Raw genomic sequence first — 14,065 nt, 5'->3', positions numbered from 1 at the left:
CAAGTGCGTTATCGCCCTTCGTGTGTACACTGAAGCACAAGACCAAATACGCACGGAAAAGATCCTGCAATCCAAGTCCGAGTTCGGCGGGTTTAAAAAAACAAAAATACCCAGCATGCATTTTCCCGAAACGGAGTATGACTACATACAGCATTGTGAAAATAACCCAGCCATACGCCTGAAAGCCCACTCGTGGGGAAAAAACAACGACGAAAACAGCTGAGTGTGCGTTTGAGTTGTCGCCCAAAAGAATAGCAAACGACAATTTACTGTCTACCACCTGCGGTAGGCTTAAACCCTTGTGCCCAACCATCGTACAGTTCGTGTTTTTGGTGCAATGGCCATCACATAAAAAAACGAGGGCTGTCAACACGAACGAATTACTTGTGACACACACTAATTATTAGGGTTGTTCCCGTCGAGTAATTATCTCAGAAAAAGACATGACATTGTCAGATCGGAGAAAACCAAGACCGGTTTGCGAGGTGAAAATTGTACTCACTTTACAATGACGGAGTTGTTAATTTGCATTGGTTAAAGAGGCTCTCCTGAAGTATTCGGGGGATGGAGAGAGGCTGCGAGGGAGCAGAGGGGGGATTCGGGGGGGGGGGGGGGGTCAACGTGGTCCAACGTGAACTCATTTGTTTAGTTCAATTAAAGCCGCTTGTTCTGAGTCTGCATGAGGTTAGTTTCAGCGACTGATTCAAAGTGATGGTGTGTTTGTTTCTCGGGCAGTGCAAGTTTCATGTTGACTTGATTTTGTTAAACTTTTTTCTTCTCGTTCGTTTTGTTCAACTGACACCGGTGGGGTTTTTTTTCTTCTTTTTTATATTTAGTCAAGTTTTGACTAAATATTTTAACATCGAGGGGGAATCGAAACGAGGGTCGTGGTGTATGTGCGTGTGTCTGTGTGTCTGTGTGTCTGTGTGTGTGTGTGTGTGTGTGTGTGTAGAGCGATTCAGACTAAACTACTGGACCGATCTTTATGAAATTTGACATGAGAGTTCCTGGGTATGAAATCCCCGAACGTTTTTTTCATTTTTTTGATAAATGTCTTTGATGACGTCATATCCGGCTTTTCGTGAAAGTTGAGGCGGCACTGTCACACCCTCATTTTTCAACCAAATTGGTTGACATTTTGGTCAAGTAATCTTCGACAAAGCCCGGACTTCGGTATTGCATTTCAGCTTGGTGGCTTAAAAATTAATTAATGACTTTGGTCATTAAAAATCTGAAAATTGTAAAAAAAAAAATAAAAAAATTATAAAACGATCCAAATTTACGTTTATCTTATTTTCCATCATTTGCTGATTCCAAAAACATATAAATATGTTATATTCGGATTAAAAACAAGCTCTGAAAATTAAATATATAAAAATTATTATCAAAATTAAATTGTCCAAATCAATTTAAAAACACTTTCATCTTATTCCTTGTCGGTTCCTGATTCCAAACACATCTGGATATAATATGTTTGGATTGAAAACACGCTCAGAAAGTTAAAACAAAGAGAGGTACAGAAAAGCGTGCTATCCTTCTTAGCGCAACTACTACCTAGCTCTTCTTGTCAATTTCACTGCCTTTGCCATGAGCGGTGGACTGACGATGCTACGAGTATACGGTCTTGCTGAAAAATGGCATTGCGTTCAGTTTCATTCTGTGAGTTCGACAGCTACTTGACTAAATATTGTATTTTCGCCTTACGCGACTTGTTTTCCTTTGATTTCAGTTGCATGCAGGCTGCTTCAACCCTTTCTTTTTTGCCTCTTTTTTTTGTTTTTGTTTTTTTTGTTGCGGGGAGCAAAATGATTCTTCTTCATTGATTTTTATATTTAGTCAAGTTTTGACTAAATATTTTAACATCGAGGGGGAATCGAGACGAGGGTCGTGGTGTATGTGTGTGTGTATGTGTGTGTGTGTGTGTGTGTGCGTGCGTGTAGAGCGATTCAGACCAAACTACTGGACCGATCTTTATGAAATTTGACATGAAAGTTCCTGGGTATGATATCCCCATACGTTTTTTTCATTTTTTTGATAAATGTCTTTGATGACGTCATATCCGGCTTTTCGTGAAAGTTGAGGCGGCACTGTCACGCCCTCATTTTTCAACCAAATTGGTTCAAATTTTGGTCAAGTAATCTTCGACGAAGCCCGGGGTTCGGTATTGCATTTCAGCTTGGTGGCTTAAAAATTAATTAATGACTTTGGTCATTAAAAATCGGAAAATTGTAAAAAAAAATAAACATTTATAAAACGATCCAAATTTACGTTTATCTTATTCTCCATCATTTGCTGATTCCAAAAACATATAAATATGTTATATTCGGATTAAAAACAAGCTCTGAAAATTAAATATATAAAAATTATTATCAAAATTAAATTGTCCAAATCAATTTAAAAACACTTTCATCTTATTCCTTGTCGGTTCCTGATTCCAAAAACATATAGATATGATATGTTTGGATTAAAAACACGCTCAGAAAGTTAAAACAAAGAGAGGTACAGAAAAGCGTGCTATCCTTCTTAGCGCAACGACTACCCCGCTCTTCTTGTCAATTTCACTGCCTTTGCCATGAGCGGTGGACTGACGATGCTACGAGTATACGGTCTTGCTGAAAAATGGCAGCTACTTGACTAAATATTGTATTTTCGCCTTACGCGACTTGTTCTTTCTTTTGTTTTCCTGCTTTTTATATTAATGTTTCTACTTTAAATAGGCTATACCTATATCATTAACAATACTATTTCTAAATGTATTTTAAACAACTTTCCAACTGACACCGGTGTTATAATCTGCTCAGCTGGTACGTCCTCGGCACAACGACAACAAGCGAACAAAACCAGAAACACTACTCCGGTCAAAAGCCGCCAGGCTGCTGATATTTTAGCATGTACCTATGTGTACGGGTGCTTACATCCAATAAAAGCCTGAAAAGAGATGTGGTGGTGCAAGATTGTTTACCCGGATAGGACAGCTGCTTTAACCTAGGGTAATAGGCCTATCATGAAATATCACACGTTTGTCGTGTCTGTTATGAGTAGTTTTGGTGCAACACGTACCACGCTAAAAGTTAATGCTGTCACGCAACTGAGCTGTTTCTGACAGAACCTTTTTTTCAAAGCCGTTCCTCATGAGAACAGGTGTCATTATTTACCAAAGCGGTATATAAACTTGTTCTGACAAGAAGGGTTTTAGGTCAGACATATACATGTACCATGTGACATCAACCAACCTTCTGCTTACTTTTACTTGCGCAGTTTGTTTGTTTGCTTAACGCCCAGTCCACCACGAAGGGTGATATCAGGACGGTGCTGCTTTGACATTTAACGTGCGCCACACACAAGACAGAAGTCGCAGCACAGGCTTCATGTCTCACCCAGTCACATTATTCTGACACCGGACCAACCAGTCCTAGCACTAACCCCATAATGCCAGACGCCAGGCGGAGCAGCCACTAGATTGCCAATTATAAAGGCTTAGGTATGACCCGGCCGGGATTCGAACCCACGACCTCCCGATCACTGGGCGGGCGCCTTACCACTAGGCCACCGTGTCAGTTGCGGTTTCTTGCGCAGTCATTCCTGTACAAAAGAGTTGTGTCATATCTCAAATCATCAGTCCAGGCTTTATATGGGATACAACCCTCCCTCCACTCGGAAACATACCAAAATGTAACATCCTGAGTGCACAGTTGGAATTTTAACGAATATCTCTCTCTCTCTCTCTCTCTCTCTCTCTCTCTCTCTCTCTCTCTCTCTCTCTCTCTCTCTCTCTCTCTCTCTCTCTCTCTCTCTCCATCCATATCTCTCTCTCTCTCACTCTCTCTCTCTCCATCCATCTCTCTCTCTCCCTCTCTCTCTCTCTCTCTCTTTCCCTCTCTCTCTCTCTCTCTCCATCCATCTCTCTCTCTCTCTCACTCTCTCTCTCCATCCATCTCTCTCTCACTCTCCCTCTCTCTCTCTCTCTCTCCCTCTCTCTCTCTCTCTCTCCATCCATCTCTCTCTCTCTCTCTCTCTCTCTCTCTCTCTCTCTCTCTCTCTCTCTCTCTCTCTCTCTCTCTCTCTTTGTGACTATGGATTACATCATCCTATTCTTTTCGCGACAACTTCCCCCCTGCTCATCTGTCTATTCAAAACACACCGACAAGGCTTCTACTTTTGTTAATCGTATAGCAAATAGCGTCAAACTGCCAAATTAGATCATCGAAAATGCTATCTCTTCACAGAAAGCTGTCAGTGTTGATGTTTGGTATGTGTCCAAGTAAAGCGGTGGTCTTATTTCATGTAAATTATAGTGCAGATCTGACATTGTGAGCGGAACTGATTTCATGGGAAGGGCTGTGTCTTAAATTATGGCTGACGACCGGTGGTTTTAAGACGGAAATAAACGCAGAAATACCAGTGGGTTTTTTTTTTTTTTTTGGGGGGGGGGGGGGAGTTTATGTTAGTATTTGTTTGCGTACATTTTGTGTAGTATTTGTTCCTTGTTTTATTCTCGGGCCGCTTTTTTTAATTTCTAACTTTTCCTCGTTTTTGTTGTTTTTTACATTTAGTCAAGTGTGTGTGTGTGTATGTGTGTGTGTGTGTGTGTGTGTGTGTGTGTGTGTGTGTGTGGTGTATGTGTGTCTGTCTCTGTCTGTGCGTGTGTGTGTGTAGAGCGATTCAGACCAAACTACTTGACCGATCTTTATGAAATTTTACATGAGAGTTCCTGGGAATGATATCCCCGGATGTTTTTTCTTTTTTTCGATAAATGTCTTTCATGACGTCATATCCGGCTTTTTGTAAAAGTTGAGGCGGCACTGTCACACCCTCATTTTTCAATCAAATTGATTGCAATTTTGGCCAAGCAATCTTCGACAAAGACCGGACTTCGGTCTTGAATTTCAGCTTGGTGCCTTAAAAATTAATTGATGACTTTGGTCATTAAAAATCTGAAAATTGTAAACAAAAATATTTTTTTTATAAAACGATCCTATTCTTCATCATTTTCTGATTCCAAAAACATATAAATATGTTATATTTGGATTAAAAACAAGCTCTGAAAATTAAAAATATAAAAATTATGATCAAAATTAAATTTTCGAAATCAATTTAAAAACACTTTCATCTTATTCCTTGTCGGTTCCTGATTCCAAAAACATATAGATATGATATGTTTGGATTAAAAACACGCTCAGAAAGTTAAAACGAAGAGAGGTACAGAAAAGCGTGCTATCCTTCTCAGCGCAACTACTACCCCGCTCTTCTTGTCAATTTCACTGCCTTTGCCACGAGCGGTGGACTGACGATGCTACGAGTATACGGTCTTGCTGAAAAATTGCATTGCGTTCAGTTTCATTCTGTGAGTTTGACAGCTTGACTAAATGTTGTATTTTCGCCTTACGCGACTTGTTTATGTTTTGGTTTATACGGATATTTGAAAATTCTATTATGGGTTTATTAGTTCTGAACTTCGTTCGAAGGAACTGCAATCATTTCGGTCTGTTTTGATTGTTGTACTTTACTTCTGCTTTCTGTTATCCCAATTTTTTTTTTTTTTTGGGGGGGGGGGGGGGGGCGGGTGAAGGGGTAGAAATTGTACTGCCTGCAAATAATGATAAATATTCATTTGGAATTAACGGCAAAATGAACGGGTAAAGAAACGGGGGCTTGTTCTCCGTACTGGAGGCAATGTTTGCTTTCAATGCACAGAGGTCAGGCCGGATAACAAACGTGTACAGCTGCTCTTTGTGACTATGGATTACATCATCCTATTCCTTTCGCGACAACTTCCCTCCTGCTCAACTGTCTATTCAAAACACACCGACAAGGCTTCTACTTTTGTTAATCGTATAGCAAATAAAGAAAGAAGTCGCGAAAGGCAAAATTACTACATTTAGTCAATCTGTCGAACTCACAGAATGAAAATAGAACGCACTGCATTTTTTTCACCTAAACAAAAATGTATAGCTTCGTCGATTCCCCGTGGCAAGCAAATCGGTGACACTTCCACGTGAAAAATGCACTGAATTTGACCAGCGAGCACATTGGACTAAATGTGAAAAGGACCACCAGAGCTCGTATAAACACACGTGGCCGGGTTACTGACCTCTATCACTGAGGTCAGCGAGAAGAAGAGGAGTCTTGTGTGTGTGTCCAGTTAATGATGCAATGACCATTAATATTCCGTAGTGGTCTGGCGATCTCATAAAACATGGCTGCCACATGGACTAAATGTGATGATGGGCTTACGTAGGCTACAGCCCCTGCCTTAACGAGCGTCCCGAGAACGATTTATTTTGTTATCACTGACTCTGTGGTCTCGTAGTGTGCCAACCTGCCGGCTTGAAATAACTTTGAGATCATCAGTGTTGTGCTCAGTGTCACCTGGGTACCAATTAAGCATACTTAGGTGGATTAAGGTGAGATGACGTTCAACAGAGCTGCGATCCCTTTGTGGAGTACATACATTTGTCATCATTTTCACGAGTTTTCATTCACAAGCACCTGGGATATAAATCTCATGTTCCCCAGGCAATAAATCCCTGGTTACCATAGATGCAGGAAGCAGGTTATATTGAGCCCTTAGATGGCATTTGTTCAAATAGAGTTATAGTCTTATCCCATGTAAACGTCTGGACAGATTGGAGATGGTGACCCGAATCGTTTATACCGGAAGGACTGTTCCTTCAAAGCGTTCTTCTTTACTGGGTCTCTATGACGGCTTACTAGCACCAAACCACATAATTGAAATGTTCACGAGAAAATTACAATTATTAGTGAAAATTACTAATTGTCTTCCCCAGATAACGTTTAACTTCCAGTTTTAGCTCAAGTAATCCGCCTGGAAGTGAGCGAGAAATGAAGATAATTAATTTTCAAGTGATCTTGTTTAATTTTCTGGTGCTCATGTCTAATCATCAGGTGTTCATGTTTAATTATGGTTTTGGCGTTAGTAAGACGATGACAAAACGGAAAATTGGTCATTAACATTGTCAGTTAACATCATCACTGTGAATTACACAGAACGCGTGAGAATTGAAATGTCCACGTGAAAATGGTAACCCCAGGTGTTGGTGCTTGTAAGCCGTCATAGGTCTCACATTCGCTGTGTCATGCCCAGTGCGGACATTGTCAAGTCAGCACATTTTTTGCGTCATTTATTTCGTTGCTCTTTCTTCAACAGTGTACATCTGTTGTAGGTTTTTGAGTCACTTGAGAAAAAGTGACTCTATGTAATCGGTCAGTGTTAGTCTGTCCGGCCGGCCGTCCGTAGACACCAATTACCACCTTAACGTTGGACTTTTCTCGGAAACTATCAAAGCGATCGGGCTCATATTTTGTTTAGTCGTGACCTCCAATGACCTCTACACTTTAACGATGGTTTCGTTGACCTTTGACCTTTTTCAAGGTCACAGGTCAGCGTCAAAGGAAAAATTAGACATTTTATATCTTTGACAAACTTTTCTCGGAAACTATCAAAGCGATCGGGCTCATATTTTGTTTAGTCGTGACCTCCAATGACCTCTACACTTTAACGATGGTTTCGTTGACCTTTGACCTTTTTCAAGGTCACAGGTCAGCGTCAAAGGAAAAATTAGACATTTTATATCTTTGACAAAGTTCATCGGATGTGATTGAAACTTTGTAGGATTATTCTTTACATCAAAGTATTTACATCTGTAGCCTTTTACGAACGTTATCAGAAAAACAAGGGAGATAACTAGCCTTTTCTGTTCGGCAACACACAACTTAACGTTGGGCTTTTCTCGGAAACTATAAAAGTGACCGGGCTCAAATTTTATGTGAACGTGACTCATTGTGTTGTGAATAGCAATTTCTTCCTGTCCATCTGATGCCTCATATAATATTCAGAACTGCGAAAGTGACTCGATCGAGCGTTTGCTCTTCTTGTTGTTTACTTGACTTCTTCGAAGGATTTTGATGAATTAGCATGGAATTTGTTTACTGAGGCTTTGTTGTTGTTTTATCTCTGTCGCTAACAAAAGCAATTGAAGTACAAGGCAGGTAAATGGAATAGGAATGCCTGTTTGGATGTATAGATGAGTTATTGATCATCAATCTGATTCTCTTCCCTGAAGAAGTATGGAATAGGAATGCCTGTTTGGATGGATAGATGAGTTATTGGTCATCAATCTGATTCTCTTCCCTGAAGAGGTAGTCATAATTTCATTTCCTTTAAAAAGGAAAACTTTGTTGATGAAAAAAACAACCACGAATAACTTTACAACGTTTACAATTTAAGAGGAAGAACTGACTACATTCATTTTAACATTTAGTCAAGTTTTGACTAAATATTTTAACATAGAGGGGGAATCGAGACGAGGGTCGTGGTGTATGTGTGTGTGTGTGTGTGTGTGTGTGTGTGTGTGTGTGTGTGTGTGTGTGTGTGTGTGTGTGTGTGTAGAGCGATTCAGAGTAAACTACTGGACCGATCTTTATGACATTTTACACGAGAGTTTCTTGGAATTATATCCCCAGACGTTTTTGTTCTTTTTGTCGATTAATGTCTTTGATGACGTCATATCCGGCTTTTTGTAAAAGTTGAGGTTCAGTTTCATTCTGTGACAGCTTGACTAAATGTTGTATTTTCGCCTTACGCGACTTGTTTCTTATGAAATAACGTAAGCTCGTTTCACCTGAAAGAAACTAACGCTTATTGCTTGATGAATCTTACGTTACCTTTCTGTTCTTTTTTTGTCCAGAATATGTCCACATTACATTGCATCCCGAAAGTGAAAGGACCAAGCGCTCAGTGGACATGCCCGACAACCTGCACTTCCGGTTCAAAATGGCGGAAAAGAACATGGAAGTGAGGCTGCGGAGAAGCATCATCGCGAAGGACGTCAAGCAAGAAGTCACTACCAACAACTTTCCCCTCTTCGTCATCGAGAATGGTACCATCTCCAGAGAACCATTACCTCCGTTACAGGTAAGGCCAAGAAAATGTAAAATGTTTGTTTTTCCATGACAAAGCCAAAACCTAAGGGTCGGTAGTGTTTTGTTGTTATTATTGACATATGTGACCCTCCACCACGGAATGAGTCACATGTCACCTTTGCAGGATTTTCATATTTTTACATTTTCCAAAAGAGTGTTTTATGCTCTATCCAGTGGTGAAAACCGTTTTAAAAAAGAGCGAAAACTGTTTGAGTTATAAACCTGTGACTAAGGTGACCCTCACACTGTTACCAAACACTCCCGGGACTTATATTAAGCCTAGCGCAGAACCGCGCGAGGTGACATGCGACTCATTTCGTGGTGGAGGGTCACATATTGTTATTTCAGTCCAAAAGGTACTCGGGCAACACGAACGGGATTATAAAAATACTGGGTTAGCTTGCTGATTGTTACGAATAAATATATGTGAATCCTATGTTAGGCCCAAAACAAAAAAGTCTGTTTACGGTATCCCGACCGACCCTATTTTTTCACGCGACCCTAGACTTTTTTTTGGCATTTGGGGGAGAAAAAAAGAAAGAAAAAAAAAGTCTTTGTTTTTTGGCAAAATAACTTAAAAATATGTTTTTTTGGAGAAAAAAAAATCCCGACCTACCGACCCTATTTTTGTTGCCTATGTTACCGTAAACAGACTTTTTTTTGTTTGCCTTATCATTAAAAACACTCTCATTGACTATCCCGATCTGATTTACAAAGGGAACTAAGCGCTCTAAAATGCAAACGACATGTGTAATAGAACAAGTGAGAGTTATTCAGAACCATTCTCCTGGCACCTGAGAGAATTATAAGCATTGAAATGAACAAGCGACTTTCAACCTCACACAAAAATATGATCGCCACAAGCTCAAATGTGACCCTCCACCACGAAAAGAGTCGCATGTCACCTCGCGCGGTTCTGCGCCAGGCTCAAAAAAGTCTGGGGAGTGTCTAGTATACAGTGTGAGGGTCACCTTAGTCACAGGCTTATAACTCAAACAGTTTTCGCTCTTTTCTAAAACGGTTTTCATCACTGGATAGAGCATAAAAAACTCTTTCGGCAAATGTAAAAATATGAAAATCATGCAAAGGTGACATGTGACTCATTCCGTGGTGGAGGGTCACAAATGTCCAGCATTCTCCAGGGCAATCTAACTACCACTTAGGCTACACAGTTATACACAAAAACCAGCTTTTATTCCTGACCGGACAGTCATAGTCCTTAGATCAAGACTGGCTTTTACAGAACAAACAAACACACACATACATTGTTACATGTGAATACTCCGAATCAATTTTGTCATGTGTCTTTCAACTTTTCAATGTTGACCATTATTGCAGACAGCAGCAGTGTATGAAAATGACACGCTGGGTCAACTGTTCGTCGTCCGGCGAAATCCTGATCTTGCAGACTATTTATTGGTGAGTCAGGGTTTCATTTACAAGTGCGCCCTGAGCCATTGGCGCATTAAATCTAAAAATGTCCTATCACAATTCCCTTCAGTGCGTCAAAGGGCGCATTGAGATTACGTACCACTGCGCCACCAAATGTACACTTTACATCGGATTACACATACACACACACACACACACACACACACACACACACACACACACACACACACACACACACACACACACACACACACACACACACACACACACACACACACACACACACACACACACACACATACACAATATAGCGGCTAATTCTCAGATGGACCATATTGCACCATTTTGCATCTTTGGTCAAAACGCGTACAGGCGTCTTTGGCGCTTCTTCATTGCCTTCGACTATGTCCCATCGGAATTTGGTTGAGGGGGACAAGCGTCCCATTGCCTTTTTTTCTCAGGCTAAACCCTGGGTGAGTGCATGGACATAACGGATATTTTCTGAGACACAGTAATCGACAAGTTACGTTTTGAACTATGAACAAATTTCGAGTGCAAATATTCCTATTTCCGGTGTAAAACCATTCTTGACATTTGCCTACATGATTGTGCGTTTTATGGTGCATTTCTTGTATATCGTAGTTTGCATTGTATTATATCGCATTCATCCCAATTTTCAGTTTATTTAAGATGTGGAGATGGATGAACTGTATGTGAGATCCCACGGTAAATGAAATGTTATGCGAATTTGACCCATCAATTTGTTTCGACGAAGTAACCGTAATTTGTTGTTGTTGCTGCTGTTGTTGTTATTGGTGTTGGTGTTGGTGTTGCAGTGTGTGTGTGTGTGTGTGTGTGTGTGTGTGTGTGTATGTGTGTGTATGTGTGTTTGTGTGGGTGTGCAAGCGTAGGGGTGTATGTGTGTGTGTGTATGTGTGTGTGTATATGTGTGTGTGTGTTTGTGTGTGTGTGAGGGTGTGGGTGTGTGTGTGTTGTTGTTTTGATATTTTGATGTATGTTTGTTTGTTCCTTGTTTGTGTTGATTGTACGGTGTGAGTTCTGCCCAGGAAGGTGTGTTTTACGACGAGGCAATGAGGCAGCATCACGTGATCCCTGACCAAAATGGCGACCACTGGATCCACAAGCAGGACATGGTCTTGGACTACCAGGGAGACTACATCGACAACACGGGTAAGATTCTTGCCGGGGTCGGGATGCACGAAGCCGAATCTGGGTGCTACTCGGCTAGGTTGGAACCAGGGCTGGTGTGCACGAGACATTTAGGTTACCAACCGGGTGGGAGCAAGCCGCTGGTTCGGAAGGGTTGAAATCGCTAACTAACCAAGATTTCAACTAATCCGACCCTGCGTTTGGCTCCCCCCGGATGGTAACTTTCTTGTGCATTTCAGCCCAGCTGCGGGGTTTGGATTGGTTGAATTTGAGATGTGCTGTGATTTCAATCAATCCGATCCCGCGGCTGACTCCAACCTAGTTGGGTAATTTCTTGTGCACATCAGCACTTGCAGTTCGGTTGAAAAGAACTGTAGGGGAAGGGCCCCTAATATGGACCACTTTTTGTTTATTGCTGATAACTAGCTTGTTTTCTTGCGAAGAAGTTTCATTTTGTGGTTGGTAGTCCTTCTCTCTTAGTTTAACAGTTAGGCCTAATTAGAGTGAAATAGCTTTGATAGACCTTCAGCAAAAATTAAATACAGAAAAAATCACAAGTGGTCCATATTAGGAGCCTTTCCCCTACTTGTGATCCTCTGGTCACTTCCAATCAGGCCAGGACTGGCATAGGTCACCTTTGAGTGATAATTCAGATATGATATCCATGCCCCACCCCCGTGCCACCACCATGTCATATTAAAGACCTCGGTCTGCCAGAAGAGCAGTTGACTCATTACACCTAAATGCGCACACACTTAAAAAGCGCTAGACTCTGGTTGCTTCTAACTTTCCACCGGAAGGAAGCGACCCAAATGTCCCAGCAATGAAGCATATCGACGTCGTCGTCGAATTTTGGCGTAACTCATTTTATGCAGCTTTTCAGAAGAAGGCCAAAACTGATTATTTGTATTATCAAATAGTGTTTATATTAGTACCTCGTATAAATAGAAAAATAAAAGAATGTTAAATCATGTATTGTCCATCGTATTTTAGAGAATATTTCTCACTGAGAATGATTTTCTTAGTCTAAAGGACAAAAGGATCAAAATGGCCAAGAATCTAATTACACCAAAATTCCAGGTCGACGACGATATAATGTTTATGGGCAGAATATACCTGCGCAGTTTCAGCGGCACAGACGACGCATTGCATAATATTTATACCGCGATAGGAATTATGACGAGTACTTGGCCTGTTTTCCTTTCATGCAACGTGTAGCGGGCTGGGATAATTTGCAGTGCGTCGTCGGTCCTGCTAAAGTTACATATGTGAGGGAACAAAATCGCATTCTTAACAACCGTTTTCTTCTTGATGTTGCTTTTCTCAGTTCCAGGATCTAACAAAAGCAGCTCTACAGGACAATCAACAGCGGGGAGGCATAGACGCAGACGCCACACGAAGTTGAGCAGAATACTAGGACTATCCAGAAACTTCGTGGACAGCCGTCTTCGCACAGTCATCAAAACCAAGCAAGAAAATGTAGAGAGGAGCGCGAGAAAAAAACGTCAAGCTTTGACTCACTACGAAATTGAGCTGTTTATGGTTGCCGACTTCAGGGACTATAGAGAGTGAGTATATAAGCTCAGCAAACAAAAACTATTGCGATAAATGTATCGCCCTAATTAAAGCATGTCATTTCAATCAAACTTGCTGTGCCATTAAGGCCGTCTACTTGACTATCTTGCACAATCGGATCAAAGATTTCTTTAAACAACTTGTTATTTGTAATGATTTTGCTGCTAAGTTTAGATTGAAATAAACCTCTGCAGAATCTAAGCAGCTCTCGCGAGATGTCCGCGAGATATGCTCCTTGTTATGCTTCTTCGAATGTCGCGAGAACTTAAGAACATCGAGTCTGTCTTCGCAGCTCTCGCGAGATATCCGTCTCACATGCTTATTATTGCTATGCTTCCAAGTTTGCGAGAGCTTGAATATCGATAGTGTCTATATATTTATATATATATATATATATATATATATATAGAGAGAGAGAGAGAGAGAGAGAGAGAGAGAGAGAGAGAGAGAGAGAGAGAGAGAGAGAGAGAGAGAGTGTTTGTTGTGTTTATAATTGTCCCATTACTGGAGGAACGATCTCTTTCCATTACCGGCACGGTTGGCCTAGTGGTAAGGCGTCCGCCCCGTGATCGGGAGGTCGTGGGTTCGAACCCCGGCCGGGTCATACCTAAGACTTTAAAATTGGCAATCTAGTGACTGCTCCGCCTGGCGTCTGGCATTATGGGGTTAGTGCTAGGACTGGTTGGTCCGGTGTCAGAATAATGTGACTGGGTGAGACATGAAGCCTGTGTTGCGACTTCTGTCTTGTGTGTGGCGCACGTTATATGTCAAAGCAGCACCGCCCTGATATGGCCCTTCGTGGTCGGCTGGGCGTTAACCAAACAAACAAACAAACAAACAAATCTCTTTCCATGCTGCAGGCGCGTAGAAAGACACTGATAAGATTTTGAATGCTCTCAATTTTTACCGTTCACCAAAAAAGGGGAGCTCTATCCGTACCTGGGGGAAACGTATGGACATTTTGTAAACAGGAGACCATTTGTGG

General features: G+C 41.2%; 1 protein-coding gene across 1 annotated transcript in view; it reads left to right on the top strand.

The window, feature by feature from the left end:
- Positions 1-14,065, top strand: part of LOC138980716 (mucin-4-like) — a gene marked incomplete in the record, with an annotated part of 64,725 nt that overhangs the window by 21,880 nt on the left and 28,780 nt on the right. Inside the window, 4 exon segments of the mRNA XM_070353623.1 lie at positions 8,709-8,935; positions 10,282-10,362; positions 11,403-11,526; positions 12,833-13,073. Of these exon segments, the coding sequence (XP_070209724.1) occupies positions 8,709-8,935; positions 10,282-10,362; positions 11,403-11,526; positions 12,833-13,073 (673 nt within the window).

This window comes from Littorina saxatilis, linkage group LG11 (assembly GCF_037325665.1).
Source record: "Littorina saxatilis isolate snail1 linkage group LG11, US_GU_Lsax_2.0, whole genome shotgun sequence".
Classification (NCBI taxonomy): domain Eukaryota; kingdom Metazoa; phylum Mollusca; class Gastropoda; order Littorinimorpha; family Littorinidae; genus Littorina; species Littorina saxatilis.
The sequence above is the reverse complement of the archived record's forward strand: the minus strand, read 5'-3'. Positions and strand labels throughout refer to the sequence as shown.